Source organism: Opisthocomus hoazin, chromosome 4 (genome assembly GCF_030867145.1).
Source record: "Opisthocomus hoazin isolate bOpiHoa1 chromosome 4, bOpiHoa1.hap1, whole genome shotgun sequence".
Classification (NCBI taxonomy): domain Eukaryota; kingdom Metazoa; phylum Chordata; class Aves; order Opisthocomiformes; family Opisthocomidae; genus Opisthocomus; species Opisthocomus hoazin.
This window is the reverse complement of record NC_134417.1, coordinates 70,420,072-70,437,521: the sequence shown is the minus strand read 5'-3', so window position 1 is coordinate 70,437,521 and position 17,450 is coordinate 70,420,072. Positions and strand designations below refer to the sequence as shown.

At 38.3% G+C, this 17,450-nt stretch overlaps 1 protein-coding gene across 1 annotated transcript in view; it reads left to right on the top strand.

The window, feature by feature from the left end:
- RUNDC3B (RUN domain containing 3B) overlaps positions 1–17,450 on the top strand; it is a 57,352-nt gene that overhangs the window by 3,856 nt on the left and 36,046 nt on the right. The window contains exons 2-3 of the mRNA XM_075419414.1: positions 3,033–3,148; positions 14,204–14,337. Of these exons, the coding sequence (XP_075275529.1) occupies positions 3,033–3,148; positions 14,204–14,337 (250 nt within the window). The remainder of the gene's footprint in view (positions 1–3,032; positions 3,149–14,203; positions 14,338–17,450) is intronic.

The following is a 17,450-nucleotide window of genomic DNA, read 5'->3' as shown; positions in this document are numbered from 1 at the left end:
TCTGGTGCCTTTTTGTTACAGTTTCTCTGTTAACCTCTGTTGCTCTAGAGTTCAATGCTGCTGTAGCAGCCCAGTGGAGAGAAGACAAAGTTGGGACCAACAAAGGGAAACAAGAAAGCTTCTCTAACTTTACCTACTTGGACATTTTTTCTTCATAGCTCTTGTATACTTTAGACCTGACCTTTTCTTTCTTGACTTTCAGTCCCCAAGTGATTCCAAATAACTGTGCAAGAGCATGGGCTTTCTTTTCTGGGGGACCGTTCACTGGAAACAACATAGAAGGCATCTTTCATGACCGAGTAAAATTGCTTACCTGATGCTTACAGTGTAACCTTTTTTCAAAGGCATCGCTTCTGCATACCTTAAACTCTTTTTCCAGTCTGCGTGGTAAGCATGGCAAAGTGTGAATATCATGCAAAATGTGTTTGTGACTTTTAACTTACACTTAGAGATATGTTTGCCTCTCTGTAGTAGGGAAGAAAAAGAAGAAAAAAAAAAAACCAGCACAGGAGTATTTGCCTAAGAATTTTTTTAAATGTCCCCCAAAATATTTCCGGTCAATGAAATTTTGCCTAGCAGCACTGTTATCTTCCTGGTCTATGGAAATAAAGTGTACATACTCTCACTCTCTGTCAGTTCTCCTAAAAGCCAATTTCATCCAAACTTAATGTAGTTATAAAGGTTGCTTAGATTTTTGATGAAAGTGTAGAGAGATGGAAATTAATATGTCTATGGAGAGCACGGTGGCAGTAATTTGAGTACTTAAAAAGACCACCATTAATGATGATGAGCTGTCAAACTGTTTTTTCTAATCAGGCCCTAGGTATTTAAAAATTGTTATATCCTTAAAACTAGATATTGGGGTTTTTTCTTCAACTGAATTGCAGAATGCTTTAAAATTAAAAAAAGAAATTACCAATCTGTGATTTTTAGAAGTGTATGTGAATTGCTCTTAAGTGTTTTTTCCTGAATGTATCTCCATTTCTGAATATGAATCCCAAACAGTATTAACTGGTGAACTTTTAAGTAGGACACTGAATAGAGGCATAGCTGCATATTATACACTACTTTGTTTTGCAGTTTGTGGATGACTGTGGCGTGATCGCATCTCTGAGCTTTGAGATGGTATTGCTGTATATAGTCCAGTACATTACACTGCTAACTCACTGCACCTTCTCTTTTTCAGATCTGCATGGTGTGGGGGAAGTCTTCTTGTTACAGTTAATACCGACTTGGTCATGGCATTGCTATATGCATTTGTTTTTCAAAATTAAGAAGTTTTTTTATAGAGAATTTCATGGCTCGCCTATAGCTTTGAGGAAGTAATCATTACTGCCATTAGAGTAGTCAATAACAATGATACTGACTAGATAGAAATGTACTGGTGGGCATGCATGTCTCTCACTCAAAATTGGTTAAAATGTGGAGGAGTTCAAAACTGAGTCATAACTTGGCACTGCAGAAGAAGCTTCCTCCCCCACCCTTCTCACTCCTAATTCCTGTCTTGCCAAAACCACCACAACAATAGAAGCCTGCAGGAAAGGTAGGATAGGGAGTCTTTATTCAGAAGTTTACTTAGTATAAAATACTTGAGTTGAAACTCTTGAAATATATATGTCTGTTCAGTTTGAGTGTAATTAGTTTTATGCGTTAAATGAGCATCAGGAGGCTTTGCTGACTCCACTAAGGATGCAGTTAAGTTACCTTTACAGTACAGAGCATTTGAAAATAGCACTGTTGGTTTAAGGAGTCTTGTTCCTGCCCATGCCTGTATAGTATGCTGCTTCTGCAGCTGTGCTGTAGAATGGTTTGTATTGAGATGCTGTGAAGCATATTTGTTTTGAAAGTATCCATATTTAAGAGTCACTCCCCCCCTCCTTCTCTCAAGTACTGAAAATGTAGATCAATTTGTAGTGAGTGTCATAAAAAGTAGAACTGGCACAACTGACGGAGCAGTGTGCTCGCGTGCAGGATCTGGGATGAGCAGGCAGAGTGAGAGCTTCTTAAGTTGGTACGGTTGAAGTCTGGGTGTTGTGAAAACTGTCACCTCAGGCTCTAGTATAGCTCCATTAATACAGATAAGGATTGTTGCAAAAACCACAATAAATGGCTGAAAATAAATGTTACTTTCAAAGTTGAGGACATATAAAACTTGCTTTGAAATCAAAAACTGAAGAACAAGGAGCAGAAAAGAAAATAAAAATGGATTATGATGAAAATGGGGAAGGCAAGAGAAAAATATTTTTTTACCATGTTTCTTGAGGTTCAAACTATCTTCTTCTGAACAAGAATGAAATTCTGTAAGTGCAGGTGTAACTAAACACAGATAACATGGGTTGATTGAGTAGTTACATCTTGACTGCTTTTTACAGTGGCTTGATTCAGCCTTTCCAATTTCAAATTTTACGTCATTTAAATTGATAGCTTTTCTGGCATAATAATGAAGTAATGTGATGCTGAATAGCGATTACCCCCATTCACAGGAAAATCAGCCTGTCCAAGTTACAGCAAAGATTTAACAGTGTATAAAAATTCATTGTTTTATAATATGTTTGGATTATTCTTGCATTAGGATGAAATGACAGTGTTCTCGTAATAGGATAAAGCTTGTACTTCTGATTCTTCGGCAGGGATTTTGGGAATAAAAGGAGCATTGAGCAAAATGTCAAGCAAAAATCATGTTTAGGATTACAATGAGAAATTGATGTTGGATGCTTTTGAGTACTTGTTTTTCTACAGCTTTATTAAAATAATTTACAGAAGAGGAAAATGATTAGAAAATAATTAGCTCACTTCTACACAGAATCTGTGGGGATTTTTATTTTCTTTTTGTTTTTAAGGCTTTATGCCTAAGACCAGTAATGATGATTGTAGTTCCAGGCTGTTTCTGGATGTGTTGCTCTGACTGAACTTGAAAACATCAAGGTGGTTTTCTGGTTCTTTGTTTGTTTGATTTATACAAACTACTGTCCTGCTATAGAGGACCAGTAGCTACTCATATAATTTAGGATTGTCCTGTGCTTTTGCTTTAGGTTTTCAGTCAAGACTCTGATTGACCGTTCCTGTTTTGAGACTATAGATGATACTTCCCCTGAATTTAATAATTTTGCAGCCATTCTGGAGCAGATTCTAAGTCATCGACTGAAAGGTAAGTTAAATAACTTCATTACTGATGGTGGTTTTGCCATGAGAATTTGTTTATATGAAACCAGTGTACTTCTGTAGAAACTCCTTGATGCACGATGAAAGTATTGGCTTTCTTTGTGTGTCAGTCCCTTTGCTCTTGCCTTCGTGATTGTTTGCATTACTGTGGAAAAGTCAAGGAAACGGTTTTTGTGAGACAAGTTTCCAGTTTTCTTGTTGGAAGCTTTCTTGGCTGGTAATTAAGCAAGTGGATGTTGCCATGGTGCTGAGCTCTGTCTGCTTTTCTGCTTTATGATAAGGCTGTGTCCTAAGAGTCTGAGTCTGAAAGACAATTGTAATGTGTTCTGCTTTAATAGGAGCTGTAGAGAGCGCATCTTGTGGTGCTGCTCCTTTTTCTTTCTCCCTTCCCCTTGTGTTGCCTTCTTTTCCAGATACTGTGTTTAGGTCCTTCTGTTCCCATCCCCCCACCACCCTAGTGAAGCTGTTTTTTGCTACTGGACTGTAATGGATCTAGATTAAATTGCTTTTTAGAAAGGTCAGTTGTTGATATTCCTCTTGTATTGGAGTCAGATGTTGTTCTAATTCAAGATAATGTCTGTTTGCATTTTCTAATTGTTCTAGAGGAAGCTGCTTTGCTGAAAGAACAGAGCGTGCCTTAGCAGTAACAGTCGCTAGTAAAGGACTTTGGAAGCTTCTCATTTCTCAGTTTTATGTACAGTTTCTGAAATTATTTGAGGATTATGAAGGACATCATAATCATCTAAATATAGATGTGTAATATGACAATCTACTCCTTTTTGTACTTTAGCTTTTTCATATTCATAACTAAGCTTTGTGAACAATATTGTGTGTAGGCTGACATTTGAGTAGCACAATTGCTACCTGCTGTCATTCTGTCAGAGAAGGGGGGAGAAATCACACAGTGGGGTAGAAACGTAGTGTTTGTCACATTGTGACAAAGATTTTTGGAGTGATTATGGGAACTTAGCAACTTAAATTGCACTGTTTTCTCCTTCTCCCCGAGCTTCAATGATGTCTGAGCAAAAATCATTATTTCCCACCCCCCCAACATTCTTTTGCTTCACAGTCTGTTATTCAGGACGTGCAGTACAGAGAAGAATCTTGACAGGCTGGCAAATGGGTTATAGGCAAATGGAATTTGCAAGTAAAAAATTATTTCAAATAAGAAATAGAGAAAATCAAAAAGCAAAATTGCTGTTTCACTCTTCCCCTTGTCATTACCAGTACGATTTTCTAAGTTTGCAGAGTTAAATAAAAATACGGAAGAAGGCAGCGGCTTGTGCATCATATTGCAAACAGGGAATATTTTGGTAATAAGCTAGATCACTGTGAGTAATTATTTTATTCTTTAAAAACTTAAAAGGGAAATTGAGATAATAAATATACCATGACAATTCAAATTTTAAGAAGATATATATTACACAACACAGGGCTTGAAAGAAATTGCATTTTATTGATGGAAATGACTGATATATTCTGAATGCATACTTCATGTCAGTAGGAGCACACTGAAAGCAGACTGGTGATTGCAATGGGTTGTATAAAATGTTTTAAAGCAGGCAGAACACACATGATATGTTTGTCTGTGGTAAAATACATGGCTTCATTGTATCAAAGTTGTCAGGGTAATCCCATAGCAGTGTAGTTAAAGGGATTATCCAGATTTGAGAGTTTAAGTATATAGACCTTTACTTTCTTAAGGCCATGACAAATAACAATGCTTAATCTTTAACTTCCTTCAGAAGTACTGGGTGAGGAAGGAAGAATTAAACAAAACCAAGAAAAAGTGTTTCATTTGCTTTGTAAGGGACTAAATTTGCTTTCATTAGAATACTTTTACTGGCAACTGTCTGTTCTGACACTAAATATAATATGTTTTTAAGGAGCAAAGCATAGTCTTGACGGAATATAGTGACTGTTGCTGCTTATTGGTTTTGTGTTCAGATAGGATCCAGACAAAACAAATTGGAAGGAAGAAGGATAGCCATTTTAAGTGGAAAAATGTTCAGCTACAGGAATTAGAATTTTATGATTTTCATGAAACCATTGCAGTTAAGAATTCTGAAAGAATAGTTCTCCAAGCTTCATACTCCTGGCTGTTCTGCTAAAAAGGCCAGTCATAACAATATGAGCACCATTTTAAAATTGATTTTTGATAGGTAATTGATCTGATGTTGCCAGCTCCGAATAACAAAAGGGTCGTGAAACAACATTCATGGTGACTTGGGTCGTTTTCTTGGTTTGTTTTTTCTTTTCAGAATCATGGAATATTTTAGTTTGGAAAGTACTTTAGAAAGTCATCCAGTCCAGCCTCTTGCTCAAAGCAGGGCTGTCTCAGATTGCTCACAGCGTATTCCAGTTGGGTGCTGAAAATCTCTATGACATTTGTGAAACTTAGTGCGCTTTGCTACAGAATGTTTCCCCATACACCTACTCTCACTTTGTGTTTACCTTTCCCTGATATTGGCCATGGTGTTCACCAGATCCTGTGGTGAGCCAGACCAGGAAGTCAAGGAGGCAGAACACTAATGACTTTCCCCATGGATGCACTTCTTTAACCCAGCTGCTCATTTTCTTAAGAGTTTTAGATGTGGGTGTTTGCTTAGTAATAGATTGAGGTTGTCATAAATGTATCAGCTCACACAACAGCGATCAGTGAACACTGCTTGAATGCGGGTATCTGTTCATGTGATACAGAAGACTTAGCACATAGATACCAAAATAGTTTCAAAAAAGGTAACATAATATGCTATGGCCAAAAGGCTACATCTGTACTACCTTACAGTTACATGTACACCAATGCCAGTACGCAGCAGCCAGGAATAGGCCACTGTTGTTAGAAAAAGCAGTCTGGCTCACAGTCTATTGAATTGCCCTAAAGAAGAGAGAGAGAATTTGAGTAAGCTGTATTAACTGTCTTTTCAGGGATTGCAAGTCATTCACTGCCTTCTGCTCTAGAAAGTGGAGAGGTACTTATCCCTGTACTGTGTAATACTGTATGTGTAGTATAGCTGGTACTACCTAGGAGTGCTGGATTTGTGATGAATGCAGAGTAGACCAAATATTGTAATAAGGAGGATATAAAGCATATGTTCTTCCTGTCGTTAAAGTAAGCTGTGTGGCGTGCCTGCTGGCAAGATATGATACTACTGGACAGGACAATTAAAGATCTTGAAAAGGTAGGAGAGAAAGAGTAACAGAAAAAAACACGAGTGATTAATTATGCTTTTGTTCCTTCTCAGGAATAAAAGAATTTGCATGATGTTATAATACAGCAGAGAGTAAGTGGTATTCTGAGTGGATACAGAGACAATGTGTTTGAAGGTCTCTGGACCAAGTAAGACCTGTAGTCCTGAAAGTGATATTACAAATTTGTATTCAAATATATGTGTGTTTGATAATCTTTAAAGCAAACTGGGTAATTTCAGGAGCCATCTTTTTCCCCAGATAGTTGTCTGAAATTTGTTCCTTTCTTAACTGTTCTGTGCTGTGGAGATTAAGCCATATCTTGTAGTTGTCTTGGTGGTTTCTTGTTTTCACTGCTGGCCACAGAGTTTTCAGATTTTTTCACAGATTTTTTTACATTTCCTGTAAGTGTCCTTTTTATCAGACCAGCTAAGTAAATATAGTTAGTCCAGAAATGGTAGGGGCATCAAAAAGCATTCAGCTACAGAAGTTGGGATTTAATCACAGGTATATCCTAGCTGATATAAAACCTGATGTCAATTCAAAGTGATGCATATATTGTCTTTACTATATCACAAAGTTGTATGGTTTTCTTCCATCTTCTGTCACTTTAAACGAGTTTTACCTGAGATAGTACTGAAAAACATTAACAACTGTTCTAGATTTCTATGGCAATCATCTCAAACATGTTTCTGAGAACTACTGTCACATGTCTGTATTTGTTGACTTACTATGTTTTCATTGTTATATCTTTTACAGCAAAATGCATGCTTAGAAGTAGTTTTGGTGTACAAATTAAGTTCTGTCACTGACAACGTATATAGTACATCTTGCTTGTGATTTCTGTAATTTTTGCATGTCATAGTTACTGTAAGTGTGCTTGTCATCTGTAGATTTATTTGCATTTACCACCATAATGACACAAAACAGTATGCTGTACTGTGCTATTTTGACACTTTTGCAACTTTGTGCACCTTTTTTCATGTAGGTGCATTTAAAAGGTATTATAAACACATCTAAAGCTTCTGCTAGAGTTGTCCATGGAAGCTACTTGTCTCTATCTGATCTATGTTATTCCTGATTTTTAGTGGCTGTGGAGTTCATTTGCTTGCTTTTCTTTTTTCTTTTAGTAAACTTACTCTAAGTAGTAGGCTTCTAGAGTGATCAGAGCTGCTTGAGTGGAAAGATAAATATAATAATTCTCTTCCTTTCCTCATTCTATAAAATGTTTTAGTTTCATGCATCATCGGTAGTCTGGTGGTAGTAATGGTAAATGGCTGTACTAGTGATGTCACTAGTAAATGTTGTTCAGTTTTTGCACTTCTTCACAGTGTGTTGGGTTTGCATGGCAGGGTTTTGGTAGCACAGGGGCTACAGGGTGGCTTCTGTGAGAAGCTGCTGGAAGCTTCCCCTGTGTCCTGTGTTCCCACTGTGAGCCAGTGCCAGCCAGCTCCAAGACAGACCTGCTGCTGGTCAAGGCCAAGCCCATCAGCAACCGTGGTAGCACCTCTGTGATAACGTGTTTAAGAAGGGGAAAAAAACCCTGTGTAATGGTAGACACTGTGAGAGAAACGGCTCTGCAGACCAAGGTCAGTGAAGAAGGAAGGGAGGAGGTGCTCCAGGTGCCGGAGCAGAGATTCTTCTGTGGCCCGTGGAGAAGACCATGGTGAGGTAGGCTGTCCCCCTGCAGCCCATGGAGGTCCATGGTAGAGCAGATACCCACCTGCAGCCTGGGAAGGACCCCATGCCAGAGCAGGTGGATGTTCCTGAAGGAGGCTGTGACCCCGTGGAGAACCCCTGCTGGAGCAGGCTCCTGCCAGGACCTGTGGACCCATGGAGAGAGGAACCCACACCAGAGCAGGTTTGCTGGCAGGACTTGTGACCCCGTGGGGGACCCATGCTGGAGCAGCCTGTTCTTGAAGGACTGCACCCCGTGGGGAACTACCCACGCTGAGGCAGTTTGTGAAGAGCTGCAGCCCATGGGAAGGAATCATGTTGCAGATGTTCCTGGAGAAATGTCTCCCATGGGTGGGATCCACGCCAGAGCAGGAGGAGAGGAAGGAGCGTCAGAGACAACATGTGATGAACTGACTGCAACCCACATGTCCCTGTGCTGCTTGGGGGGAGGAGGTGGAGAGTTTGGGAGTGAAGTCAAGCCTGGGAAGAAGGGAGGGGTGGGAGGAAGGTGTTTTAAGATTTGTTAGATTTTTCATTATCCTACTCTGATTTGGTTGGTGATAAATTAAACCAATTTCCCCAAGTTGAGTCTGTTTTGTCCATGACAGTAACTGGTGAGGGATCTCTCACTGTTCTTATCTCGACCCATGAGCCTTTTGTCATATTTTTTTCTCCCCTTTCCAGCTGAGGAGGGGGAGTGATAGAGTGGCTTTTGTGGGCACCTGGTGTCCAGCCACGATGAACCATGGCACGTGGTAAGGTGAATTATTAAATAATTCATTTCTGAAGCAGTGAAAGATTTTTTCTTATATATCTGCAGTGCATGATTTATGCCTTCCCATATAGTTTTTATTTTATTTATTTTTATGACGAGAAGTAAAAAGCACTACCTGCTGTTTCATGGAGTCTCTTTCTTTTTAAGCAATGAATACTAGTATAACTTATTTTAATCAAAATTCCCTGAATTCTGATATTTCAGGCATAAGCAGTGGTTGCAAAAGGAAAGGGTATTGTGTCTGCAGAAGACAATTTGTGCGTGTAGGTGTAGGTCACAGGTGAGGAAGCAGTGTTCTTTGAGTGAGTAAGATGCGGCTTGTAATGTAATGCTGCTCATCCTGAGAGAAACAAGTCTGCTAGATAAAATAGTTGAGGTAATGGAGGTATAATAGGGGTGAAAAAGGTAGGTTAAGGAAATAAGATCTGAAGGCACTACTGTCACGAAAAAGACAGTCTAAGCATATAACTGCAGTGGCTCTTTATTTGGTGCAATAATGCTATTAGCAGAATAGCTTTTACTACTAGATTTAGTATATCTACACACATAGTGACCCTATTACTGTTTTTGGCTAAAAGGAAATAGTAGGGCTCTTGTGTAATTTGTGTTTTAGCTCATTCTCCTTTCTTGTGTATGGAGAAAAATCTTAAATGAATTTGTAATTGTCTTGGAGGATGGGGTTTACGAACTACTGTAAATTTTTAATATTTAATGACCCATTGTGTAGGCCCAAAATAAAAGAGTAGGTACCACAGAAATTCCTTAAAGGAATAGCATGCCAGTCTCTTGCCAACAAGTTTTATTACGACTTGTGTTTTGTGGGATAGAAAAAATTGCTATGAACTAAATAATACAGGAAAGTCTGCAGAAAACCTGACTGTACCTTACAGCATCCTAGTTGGTACTATTTTGCAGCTGTGGAACTTTGTAGAGATGAAATTGGACTGTGATTGAGTAGGAATCAAACTGTTTAATGTCTTATTTGTGAAAATTTCTTGGGCATGAAAATGATCTGCGCCAACTAGTGTTGTGGATGTTTGTATCTAGTTGTCAGACTGGAGCAGAAATGGGTTAAGAATAGGTGTGTAGCAGTATTCAGAAATATGGTGAAATAAAAAATTTTCATGATATTGTTTCTATTTGCTTTGCAATTCTGTAGACAAGAATTGAATTAATTTAAACAATGTTTAAAATAAACATGCAGCTTCCATGCTTACCTAACAATTTTGTTTGGCTGACAAAAACAATAACATCATTCCTGTTGGAATAGCTGTCAGCTTCTGTGTCTTCTGATGGCATCTAAACTTCATGGCAAAGACCACATACTCTTTGTCCTTTGGAACTCCCAGGAAACTACTCTTTCCTTAAGAAGTACTTTGCAGGAATAGAAGTTGTATACTAACATTAGATTTCAAGGTTATTAGAAGTCTTTAAAATGTAGATATCATTTTAGAATCACAGAGCAGCCCAGGTTGGAAGAGATCTCGAAAGATCATCTGGTCCAACCATTTGTGGCAAAGAAGCCTAGAGGAGATTATCTAGCACCCTGTCCAATAGCATCTTGAAAACCTCCAGTGAAGATGACTCTGCCACATCCCTGGGGAGGCAGTTCCATTGAATGGTTGTTCTTACTTAAAATTTCTTTCTCATGTTGAGATGAAACCTCTCCCAGTGCAACTTGTACCCATTGCCCTTTGTCTTCTCAATGTGGCTCCTTGTAAAGAGAGAGCCTCCATCCTCTTTGTAACCACCCTTTAAGTACTGGAATACTGTGATGGGTTCCCCTCTGAGCCTTCTCTTCCCTCGGAGAAAAGACCTAAAGGCCTCAGTCTTTCATCATGGGGCAGATTTTCCAGCCCTCTGAACATCATCATGGCCTTTCTTTGGACCCTCTCTAATCTGTCGATTGTCCTTAACTGTGGTGACCAGAACTGGACACAGTACTCCAGGCGCAGCCTGACAAGCGCTGAGTAGTGAGGGCTATTTCATTCCTCATTCTTGAGGGTTTTTGTGGCTGTGTACATTCAGTGCTTTGAGGGCCAATTAGAATTTCATATGCTGAAAGCTGTTAAAATTGTAGGGAATACACAGCTTAACATCTTATTTAGAAGTTCTTAAAATACGTTCTCACTATTCTTGGATAGTCTTTTCCAACGTTCTTCTGTGTGTAGAATGATTAAGGAAGGTTTTTTTCAGATCATAGAATTATAGGATGCTTTGGGTTGGAAAGGACCTTTAGAGGTCATCTAGCCCAACCACCCTGCAGTGAGCAGGGACATCTTCAACTGGATCAGGTTGCTCAGAGCCCCGTCCAACCTGACCTTGAATGTTTCCAGGCATGGGGCCTCCACTACACCTTCTTGTGCCCTCAGCACAAGAAGGACATGGAACTGTTGGAGCGGGTCCAAAGGAGGGCTACAAAAATGATCCGAGGGCCGGAGCACCTCTCCTGTGAGGACAGGCTGAGAGAGTTGGGCTTGTTCAGCCTGGAGAAGAGAAGGATGCGGGGAGACCTGACTGCAGCCTTTCAGTACTTAAAGGGAGCCTATAGGAAAGATGGGGACAATCTTTTTAGTAGAGACAGCAGTGACAGGACGAGGGGTAATGGTTTTAAACTAAAACAGGGTAGGTTTAGGCTAGATATAAGGAAGAAATTCTTTACAATGAGGGTTGTGAAACACTGGAACGGGTTGCCCAGAGAGGTAGTGGAGGCCCCATCCCTGGAAACATTCAAGACCAGGTTGGACAGGGCTCTGAGCAACCTGATCTAGTTAGCGGTGTCCCTGCTCGCTGCAGGGGGGTTGGACTAGATGACCTCTAGGGGTCCCTTCCAACCCAAAACTTTCTATGATTCTATGATCTCTGGGCAACCTGTTCCACTGTTTCACCACCCTTATGGTAAAAAACTTCTTCCTTTATATCCAGTCTAAATCTACCCTCTTTTAGTTTAAACCCATTGCTCCTTGTCCTGTCGCAACAATCCTTGCTGTAAATATTTTCCTCATCTTTCCTGTAGGCCCCCTTCAGGTATTGAATGGCTGCTATAAGGTCTCCCTGTAACCTCCTCTTCTCCAGGCTGAACAGCCCCAATTCTCTCAGCCTTTCCTCACAGGAGAGGTGCTCAAGCCCTCAGATCATCTTTGTGGCCCTCCTCTGGACCCGCTCCAACAGCTCCATGTCCTTCTTGTGCTGAGGGCTCCAGAGCTGGATGCAGGACTCCAGGTGGGGTCTCTCCAGAGCAGAGTAGAGGGGTGGAATCACCTCCCTCGACCTGCTGGCCACACTTCTCTTGATGCAGCCCAGGATATGTTCGCCCTTCTGGGCTGCATGATGGTGTTAATTACTAGAGTGTGGGCAAGGTTTAAAGTTGTAGGGAGAAAACAGTGAAATATAGAAGTCCTTGGTTCACAAAAGGTCATAAGCCAGCTGTGAATTTCAAGTGAAGACAATTCCTACTGAAGTTTGAAACCCGTCATTACCCTCTCACAGAGCTGGCTGCAAGAGGAGAGCCCAATCTTACATCAAAGTCTATTGTAATCATGGCCAACTTGCTCTGTTGAGCAGTGTAAGTCAAGTAAGTGCTGTGTGCTGGTATGTATTTCTGTTATAAAGGTATTGTTGTGTTTAAATGATATGTGTTTATCTGATGTTCATTTGCAAAAGGAGTTGCATTCAATTAGTGACTTCAGAAAACTATAGAGTGAAAAACTCTTTTTTCCAGAATATATTCCGTCCTTAAGATAGTTTGAAAAAGCCACAAATGTTATTGTATGATATGCTTGCCTTTATTAGTTGGTACTTTAATTGGTTACACAAAGTCATCTTCACACTTAAGTTGCATTTAATTTTTCAGGTTTAATCCCCAGTGTAGAAATGTTTCTGATATGGTAAAGAAAATGAAATGTTGTTAAAATGCTGTTGAATTGTTGTTGCTGTCCGCTACACTTGGCATTTCGAAACTTAGCAAGTTTGTAAGAGTGCTTACGTCATGGAAATTCTTTTATTTTAGTCCTTAGAGCTGAGAAGATCTGAATCTACAGAAACTGAAGCACCTTGGGATTTTGTTTTTCCTTTGGCATATTGAGTAGTATATATTAATTCTTTGTGCTTTCTTTTTTTTTTTTTAGAAGTCTTTTATCAAGCTTTGAATTTAATAAATAAATCCATGTGGCAAAGTAAGCAGATGGACCACAAAGTCAAGTTACATACACCCTCTAGAGAAAAAAAAAAACCTACACTTGAATTCCATAAGATCATAGGGGACAGATCTTTGACACTATTCTGGTTGTGCTTGGAGCTATGATAAGTCATGCTAGGTAAAAATACCCTCATCATCATATTTTGGCATTTTATTTTCAGTATGTGTGATTTGTAGTATCAGTCTAATATATTCTTTCTTGAAATCTGAGCTTTCTAACAGCAAAAGAATTAGAAGTCTTTCTCGTAAATTAGTAAAGCTTCAGAAGTCCACCTCATGACTTAAAATAAAACAAAATGAGCTTAAGAGTAAGATCTCATTTTATATAGAAAAAACGTTTTGCATGTATGTAATAGTAGCAGTCACCAGAGGGCAACGTTCATCCTCCTTTTTACATACATGTTCTCTGTTGTATGCTGTTCAGTCTGAAAAATGGGCCTGAACTGTTGCATCTGTGATGAAATTTATTTTATGTGGAGCGGTTTCAAGTAGAAAGTAATTTTGCCTTTTGCTTTCGAACTGCGATACATTGCAAGCTGGAAAAAATATGAAGGATTTTAGTTAAGGCTCCAGAAGAGTTATTGATCTACTCAATTCATTTTTGTTAGCTTCCCAAGGAATGTTCTGTGTGTACTCAAAATAAATTGCGACTGCAAAACTTTTTTGATCATGCATCAATTTCTCCTTCAATGAAAGCACATTTTGAAAAATGCCACTCTGCTCCCAAAAGAAAGATAGCACTACCACAGGAAACAGTGTTCTTTTATTTTTTCATATATATATAAAATTTATTTTGTTAAAAGAATAAAATTCTCTTTACTGTATTAGTAAAACACATGGTACTACCTGAAACAAATAACAGAAATACTTGCATCATATTTTTAAGTCACAACAGTGTGTGTGTGATTTAAGAGTCTCGTGAAGAACTCTTGAGTAGTATTCTAGCATACTAACAAGTAAAAACCGAACAAAATACACATATGTACACAAAAGCCCCAAACTTCGCTTTGTGCATTGGTTTCAAATCAGGGATTGCTGCATAATGCAGCTGTAAGCCAGTTCTCAGTAGGCATTTATGGACTTGCTAGTATAAAATCCTGTCAGTGCAGGCAACCTATAGGGAAGTGTTGTCATTATGCTTATCTCCAATAAGCAGAGAGAGAGGTTCATAAATCTTTACATATCTTGTATTTTGATTTAAGGTCAGATCACCTGGTTCGGCTATGAAAGTCCTCGTAGTTTCTGGGACTACATTCGAGTAGCTTGCCGAAAAGTCTCTCACAATTGCATCTGCAGTATTGAGAACATGGAGAATGTCGGCTCTTCTAGAGCTAAGGTAGGGAAGAAAAAGGTCAAATTGACTTTTTTTTATTACATTGTTTCTTCTGTGTAAAATATAGCTGACATTTCTGTACCCAGAAGAAAAACCTATTACTAAGCTTGCCCCACAAAATTTTTCATTGTTTCAAATAATTATTTTTTTATATGTACCTAGTATATGTTTACTTTAAAAAAAAACCCACTAAATTTGAGTATGTTTCTTTTTAAATTTATGTTAGACAGTAGAATAAATTTCAAATTCTCTATTCAGTGAGCATGTTGTATTAGAAAATGATTGCCTTCCCATTTTTGAACTTACGTAAATTTTTGAAAATGCAGTATGTTGAGGGAAATTAAGTTCACATGGTCAGGCCTAATAAATATTTTAAAATTGTAGAAATGTGGTTTTCCCACCCACCCCACCTAAGTATAATTTTATTTTGTATAGAATTTATGCATTAATAGAAAAGGTGTGATCAACCCTTGAGTTTGTTGGTGTGATTGTGCAGGAAGCCTTTAATATATTTATTTGCTAATAAAGATCTATCATTTTAAAGGATCTAAGTAGAAATGACATCATGATTTCTGATTGTAGGTATGATGGAAATGTTAAGGAAGTAACAATTTGATGTGTCCATATGCATATGAACTGAATAAGAATAAGCTTTGAACTGACCTGTCGTTAAGTCTTAGTCCTGTGAGATGGTATAGACCAACATCTTAAACAAACAAACAAAAAAACCCAAACAAACAAAAAAAACCCCACAACAACAAAAATACTGTTGGACAGAGATTACAAGTTCTTTCTACTAGATTGGAATGCTTTTCAATAGCTTGCATTTCTGTGTAAAACAGCCTTGATTGATAACTGAGAACCTTCTGACTTGAAAGTATAAGTAGTATAAAAGGATGCACAAATTAATGTTTTTAATTCTTTTTATTCCTATATGATCTGGAATTGGTTGTTTGAACATGTATCCAAACTGTGTTCCATGACTATTTTAAAAACCATGTAGTTCCAGATTTTTTGTTATTCTGGATTTTTGTTACTCTGGATTATTCACAGTTGGTTTCATTGGTGAGGTGGAAGTATTTAGCTTGTTATGTACAAAAACTTTGTAGGTTTTTTTTCAGGGGCATGACTGTGGCTAATACAGTTTAAATTACAGTTATATATGCCACCACAGTTTTCTCCAAGAAAAGATGATGCTCAGATCAAGCAGCACTATGAATCTAGTAGATCTTTGAGCAGCCATTCTGATGATCCATAGTGTGGCAGAACAGTTTATTTGCTATGTCTACTGTTCCTCCTTTCTTGTTTTGTATAGACTCAGTTTTAAATTTTATATAGTAAACCGATCTGTAATTTGCATGAAAGCTTTGAAACACTTTAGATTCTATGGCAAAAAGCCATTGACTGATTTTCCTATCCAGAATATTACATGCTTTTCCTAGCATTCAATGTAATGGAGTAAGCAGACTGATAATCTAAGTCATGCAGCTTTCCTTCTTGCTCCTGTTGTGATCTGGAAATTCAGATAATTTGGAAAACTTATTTCCAAATACTTTGTGGACAGACTCGTGTTCTAGAATCTGATGATAGTATTGTTTATATTCAAGATTAAAGGTATTTCTGAATTCCAATATTTTAATAGATATGAATATTTAAATTCAGTAGATAGTAAGATGCAAAGCTATTTTCTGAAATACTCTTATAAATACATTAAAATTTTCTTTCACTCTGTGGAAATCTCCATGCCAAATAGTATCAAAGAAGTTAATTTGTGCAGTGAGTGTGGAGAGTGGTGCTGAATTTTTAAAGGTGCATGTGGGAGTATTTTGGATGTCCATATCTGCAAAGGTTGGAGGCATGTCAACACAAAAAGCAGTGGTATGCATCAGTTTTACTGGTGGTCCAGATGGGTGTCGGCTTCAGCCTGGAAGCTGTTAGTAAGGGTTTGGCAGTGCTGGTTAGCCTTGTTTTCACCAGAGCTTCGTAGACCTTACTCGGTAGCTAGGCAGGAGCACCAGGATTTGACTGTTTCACTTGTGTTGGCCAGAGAAGCTGTGGCTGCCCCCTCCCTGGAAGTGTTCGTGGCTGGGTTGGATGGAGCTCTGAGCAACCTGGTTTAGTGGAAGATGTCCCTGCTCATGGCAGGGGGTTTGGAACTGGATGATCTTTAAGGTCCCTTCCAACCCTTAACATTCTATGATTCTATGTTCTAAATAACTGCAACATAAAGGCAACTATCCAGATAAACGTCCTTTTAATTTTAGTGCACTCTACGTTAAAGTTTTTGCTGTGTTGTTGGTATTTATTAAAGTGAATTTTTTTGTTGGTTAAAATCTGCCTGTCATGATAAATTTAGTTTGATTTAGATCTATATAAAGTAAAAGTAGGATTGTAATCCACTACAGGTGGTTTTGGTAGAATGTCTGTAGTGATATTCAGCTAGATGTCAATAAGCACCAGATATATTAAGCAGAAAGATGTCTTACTAATATAATTATTTGGAAGTTTATGTGGGTTACAAGAAATGTTCCTGGTGTTCTCATACTGACAGTCATAACTACGGCAGCCATTTGAAGTGTCTCTCTCTACTACAGTCCTGTGCACTAGACCTGTAAACATAGTGCAAGATAAATTCCTAAAGGTTATTTTTGAAGCTATTGCTGTTGTTGATAGAACTGTATGAATGAAGTTCTGCTTTTGGACTACAAGTTTTAGGCCTCTTAGATTTGATTTCATTCCTGTATATCATGTGCACCTTCTATAATGCTGTCCTTACATCATTATAAAAAGGGAAAAAAATAATTTATGCAAATTACATAATAAAAATATGTCAATGTGCTAGAATTTTTTTTTAATTGATTCCACCAATATTTGAATGAACACAGAGAATTAATTCTTACTTTACCTTGTGATAAATCTTACTTGATTTATCACCTTGAGGGTAGGTTACTGTTGCTTTACAGTGGAACTGATTGGATGCTTCCAATACCATTGTCTTTAAAATGAAAAGCTTTCTGCCCTGATCTGCGACCATTTATGCACATGAGATTTTCAAGAGGCTGGAGGCAACCCCCTTTTTTTTTCCCCTTCAAATTTTGGAGAACTTTATTTTAAAA